The sequence below is a fragment of the Charadrius vociferus genome, unplaced genomic scaffold (genome assembly GCF_000708025.1).
Source record: "Charadrius vociferus isolate BGI_N301 unplaced genomic scaffold, ASM70802v2 scaffold161, whole genome shotgun sequence".
NCBI lineage: Eukaryota > Metazoa > Chordata > Aves > Charadriiformes > Charadriidae > Charadrius > Charadrius vociferus.
In genome coordinates this window covers 4035292-4040769 of record NW_009646928.1, presented here as the reverse complement: position 1 = coordinate 4040769, position 5478 = coordinate 4035292, and the positions used below count along the sequence as shown (strand labels likewise).

Genomic DNA, 5478 nt, shown 5'->3' with positions numbered 1-5478 from the left:
GGTGGGAATTTGTTTCTTGAGAGGCAAAGTGGCAGCATTTGCTGCCCTCTTTTCTTGAGAGTCTGGCACTGACAATCAAAGGTTTTAGTAAAATGAAGTAAAAAATTTTTCCTGGCTAGCATTGCCTAAGTATCCACGGTAACGAGAAAGGTTCTGGGTCTTGCTGATCTTGCTTCACGTCTTGTTGCTAGCTGGCCCCAGACTTACTCTTTAATTTTTTATGAACTGACACAAAGTTCAGACATTTCTGTTGGTTTCCAGGCAAATATTTCATTTTTGCTACTCTTTTCTAGTCAGCATTTCTCCCAGATATGTTCAATGGGAGCTTACCAACCTGGCAGCAGTAACCTAATATGCATTATTCTTGGCAACCTAATTACAATATATCTCCAGTTCTCATTTCTGCTCAAGAAAGGGCTTGCGTTTGTTTGTTTGTTTTAGCAAAAGGAGGCCACTGCTCTGAATTGTGCCTGCTTCTCTGAATAGTTGCAGTTAGCCAACTCAAGAAAAAAAAGAAAAAAACCCAACAGCTAACAATCTCTTAAAAACTATCAGGGTTTTGTTTGTTTGGTTTTTTTTTTATTTCAGAAGAGCGTGACCAGAAGACTTCAGTAAAAATGCTTTTCTACGTATTACTCTTTCTTGGCATCATCTCTTTGTGGTGGCATTGGAGGGCAAGAGACAGGATGAAGGTTACAGATCTCACTGGAAAATATATATTCATCACTGGATGCGACACAGGATTTGGAAATATGGCAGCAAAGATTTTTGATAAAAAGGGATTCCGTGTTTTTGCCAGTTGTCTGACTGAAACTGGAGCCAAAGAGCTAAAAGCTGTGACCTCGAAGCAGCTTCAGACAGTGCTGTTAGATGTGAGAGATTCAGACGGTGTTAAGAAAGTGGCTGCATGGGTCAAAGCTGAAGTTCAGTCAGAAGGTGAGTGCCAGGATATCTTTCTTTAAAAAAAAAACAAACCAAACCAAACCAAAACAACAAAAACCCAATAGAGTTTTCCTAAAAATACCATGCTATGTTCACAGCTTATTTTAATTGACATTTGGTAAGTGTGTTTGGATGTCCTGTCACCTTCCAGAAACATGGAAGAAGATCTCACATGAGGGATGTTTTATACATCTAGTTAGTGGTAGGCAAATATTTGGGAATGTGCTTAAAAAGTCAGGCTTATTAATACATCATTGTCAGAACAGGAATACAGTTCCTGGAACCTTCATCGGGACTGTTTGCACTCGCATGCGTATCTGAGTTATGGCACGAGCGCTCAGCGCCTCCCATGCTGTGTTACCGCGCCAGAGAACAAATTAAATAAATTCCACTTAACAAGCTTAAGGAGTGCCTATTTTAAAAATTGAATACATGTGATAAATTACTTGTACGTAATCACTCATTCTATCAAAAGGAAAAAATACATAAGAACTCTATTGAATAAATCTGAATATAATTATTTTGGAATATTGCTTGCAAACCATCTGAAAAACAGAAAAATCCCATATCTCTGACCCAACAAGTTGAGCAAGACAAGACGCTGCTGCCATGACTGATGCATTAATGATGTGTTAATGATGCCATTACTACTGCCTGATTTCAGTAGGAGTGGTGTTGCAGTAGAGTTTACAAAAGCCCAAGATCCTATGGGCTGGATTCTGCTAACTTTGAGTCTTAAATCTGGTCTATTATGATGTGCCAAAGTACCAATTATACTTAACGCTAAATTCCAATGTCCATTTGACCTTTTGTCTCTTCATAAAATTCCTTATAACTTGCCAAATTGCTTTTATTTGAAACTGTGCTTGGTTTCAGGCCAAAAGTGATTTTTTCCCCAAGAAGAAGAATGAGTAAGATCAGACCAGCAAAAGTATTTATTCACACAACTCTAACAGCTGGTGCAAGAGAACTGGGTTTACATTTTTGTATTTTCCCCTTCCACTTCTGAGGGCTCAGAAATGTTTTTCAAATCAATCTAGTGGTTTTTCCCTGGCTCCACCTCATTTTTTGGAGCTGGCTGTTCATTTGAAAACAAAACCTTCCCATTTCCAGTTGGGGCATGTCAGTCAATGTGAGGTATGAGTTCTCTGCTACAAGAAAAATGTCAGTGCAGAGAAAAAGAATAGCAAAAGCCTTCTCTGTCACAGCTCCCATCTTGTTTTCAAACCTTTGCAAAGGATTTTTTTTTAAAGAGCTGTTTTTTATTGTCCTGGCACTTCATAATCTCAGAACCTGTGTCTGAGAACCACACTTACCTGTGTCTCGGGAGAGTCTACTTGTACCAAGGACCAGATCTGTTCCTTACACATTTCCTGTCACAATATAGTTGCTCTTTGCCATACCTGGTCTTCCTCTACTGTCCTTTCTCCCACAAAAAAGCCAGCACCACCCCTTGCCCAAAATGGTGCAGCAGGGAGAAGACTACACAAAGGGTGACAGAAAGTGTGGTGGTAAAACCTGGACGCTGAGAATAAAGCTGAATACTGCAGGACATTCTCAAGCAGTTCCTCCAAACCTTCATTGCCCTCTTGGTCCCTCACTGATTTTCTGTGAAGTCTCACCCAGTTCAATTAATTATCTGACACCTTAGGTGAAAATTTGCTTGCTGACTTTCTTCTTTTTTTCCCTGCAGGTCTCTGGGGACTTGTCAATAATGCCGGGATTCTGGGGCCATCAGCTCCTACAGACTGGTTGGATATTGAGCACTTTAGAGAACCAATTGAAGTTAATTTAATTGGACTCATAAATGTTACAATAAATATGCTTCCCTTGATAAAAAAAGCAAAGGGAAGGATAGTAAATGTATCCAGTGTCGGAGGTCGCCTAGCGTTCAGTGGTGGAGGCTATTTTCCTTCAAAGTTTGGGGTAGAAGGATTTAATGACAGCTTAAGGTACAAGACTCACTATGAGGAAAGACCACACTTTTTTTTTTCTGAAGGCTCACATACTAACTAAAAACTGTTACATGCAGAATAGGAGCTGATTTACAATCCTGACACTTGGTATAAAACTGAAAAACACTAAACACTTAGGACTAATTCTTCTTAAAAGTGCCTTTGCTCAACATAGGTTATGGCACTTTTGAAAACTAAGGTACGAAGACTGTTGGGCACACAAGCTGTCCTCAAGTATCTTGTAGACTCACAACTAACCTTTCTTGGTGTGCACAGAGGCCTTATGGCAGAGGAGCACCACCCAAGGGAACGGAGATGTCTAATTTTCCTAATTTAAAAGTGCACCAAGAAATTTCCATCAGCTGCCCATCCAGAAAAGATACATACCATGAGTTATTGCATGATAGTAACGTTTGTCTAAGCTTTGTTCTCCAAAGTGTCTTCTCTTATTTATATCCATCATTAGAGAGATCTAGAGAAGATAGCAAACTAATACTGGGGACCACCGTGGCTTCTTCTTGTAACACAGAGAGGGAACAATTTGTGTGCCTAAAAATATAGTGCCATGTTAGATACCGGGATACCTGAACTGGGCTGACAGATACAAGATGGGGCCAGAAGGAACTGTACCAATCTGGAGCATCAGCCAGAGGTCAAGAGGAATTCCCTAGGACATGTAAAATGGCTATACATACTTGCATTTAGGCAGCCAGCCAGTCTTACTGACAAGTCAGATAACTAATGAGCTATTGCAAGTTGAACTAGGATGTGAAATGCACAATGCCAACTACTGCACTGTCACTGCCCACGCATGTTCTCACTCTGTGAAAGCAGGCAAGATAGTTTATCCCTCTTTCAGTTAGGGATAACAAGCTGAAAGTTCACAACCGTGAACAAACCTCACAGTATTTGTGTGCTGGTGTGCCATGTAAAGACAGAAATAAAAGTGTTAGTACAGAAAAAAAATCCCACAGCATTAATAATAATGTCTAATGCGATTAAATGATTGGGCTGTTTTTGCAGGAGAGATATGAAAGCTTTTGGAGTTAAGGTTTGTTGCATTCAACCTGGACTGTTCAAAACAGCATTAACCAATCCAGCACAGATTATGAAAGAGAAGGAGGTTATTTGGAATAAGCTCTCCCCTGATATTAAAAAGCAATATGGAGAGGAGTATTTTCAGAAAGGTGAGGCAACTTCCCGACATTTGCATCAAAACAAGCAAAACATTTCTTGCTGAGAAAGCCTTGCAAAGTAGCATTATATCTTCTAATAATTCTGACTTTTTGGAAAGACTGTGATGTGAAAAGTTACTCTTCAAATGCATCTGCATCACAATATGACCATCCGCACAAAAGACTTGTTCTAGAAGCTGTATTCAAATCTCAGTTAAAGATTAATTATTCTTGTTGGCATGAAGCTTTTGAGCAAACTCCCAAACAGAAAAACTTTTATCTGATGATGTAATCAATGTGCTTGATCTGTTTTTCTGTCATTGTTGTTTATTTATTTAGTAATCAAATAGGGATCAATTCCTTTTGCTTCTGGTAGCCCCAATGGTGATGAAGACATTCCAGGACTATCTGACAGACAGTGACTAAGTCTGCTTTAACAGGGGCTGCTTGTCTTTTGATCCTTGGGCTCTCTTGTCCCTCAAATTTCTTCTTTACAATCGTGTTTCACAACTTGCCACAAAGCAATTTCTGTACTACAGGAGATTTATTTGCAACTACAGCATTTCTATTTCCCTTTGCCTCTAACATAGTTAAGTTTATTCTGAGCTACTGTCAGTGCTGGTTGCCTGTCCTCAGACCATACAGGCCCGGTTTTGCCACGACTGTTCCACAATTAAGGGTAACTAGACCATTCTTGGGGTCAACTATATCACAAGGTGAGTGTGGATGGCGACTTGATCTTCAGAAAATGCTACAAATTCTTGTGTAAGGAGGAACAAGAAATACTAATTCCTTAGTGAAATTGCACAGATCAGCGTGGGGGTAAGAGTTAAAAGTCACCTTGCCTGGCTGTCACTAAGTGATCTTCTTTTTTTGAGTTTTACAGATGCCGCAAAGAAAGAAAAGCTCTCCAAGATCTGTCTTAACAAGGACATTTCACCAGTTGTTCAGTGCATGGAGCATGCTCTAACAAGCCTCCATCCACGTGCCCATTACATTGTTGGGCAGGATGCTAAGTTGTTTTGGAATCCCCTCTCAAGAATGCCAGCAGTTATACAAGACTTCCTACTGCTGCGGAACAGAGTGGAGCTTGCAGCTTCCCATGCAAAGTAAATATTTGCCAATATATCTCCCACTACAGACAAGGCTGATTCTATAAGATCCGTCCTTTCTATCAGCATGATACAAACTACACATGAAATACACACGCATTCCATATAAATGTAAGAAATATATCTATTTCTCCAATATCTTCTACTATTAAAAAAAATACATTATTTCATTTTTAAAGTGCAAACCAGAAAGAACAAAGGAATTATTAAACTTTCAGAAATTACTGTACTTTTTCAGTTCTTCCACCTTTAAGGTTCTCAGTTTGAGAACACTTGGAGGCTCTAGTTTTCACA

General features: G+C 39.5%; 1 protein-coding gene across 1 annotated transcript; it reads left to right on the top strand.

Moving 5' to 3' along the window:
* Window positions 1-594: 594 nt before the first annotated feature.
* Window positions 595-5185, top strand: DHRS9 (dehydrogenase/reductase (SDR family) member 9). Its single transcript, XM_009894578.1, has 4 exons — window positions 595-936; window positions 2636-2894; window positions 3921-4084; window positions 4959-5185. Exons 1-4 carry the CDS (start codon window positions 618-620, stop codon window positions 5183-5185), a joined length of 969 nt encoding a protein of 322 aa, XP_009892880.1. The 5' UTR covers window positions 595-617.
* The last annotated feature ends 293 nt before the right edge of the window (window positions 5186-5478 follow it).

Excerpts from the sequence above, each read along its gene's own strand:
- DHRS9 (XM_009894578.1), top strand. The coding sequence starts at position 618 with ATGCTTTTCTACGTATTACTCTTTCTTGGCATCATCTCTTTGTGGTGG. Across the intron at positions 937-2,635 it reads AGCTGAAGTTCAGTCAGAAG|GTCTCTGGGGACTTGTCAAT; the intron begins GTGAGTGCCAGG and ends TTTTCCCTGCAG. Across the intron at positions 2,895-3,920 it reads GGATTTAATGACAGCTTAAG|GAGAGATATGAAAGCTTTTG; the intron begins GTACAAGACTCA and ends CTGTTTTTGCAG.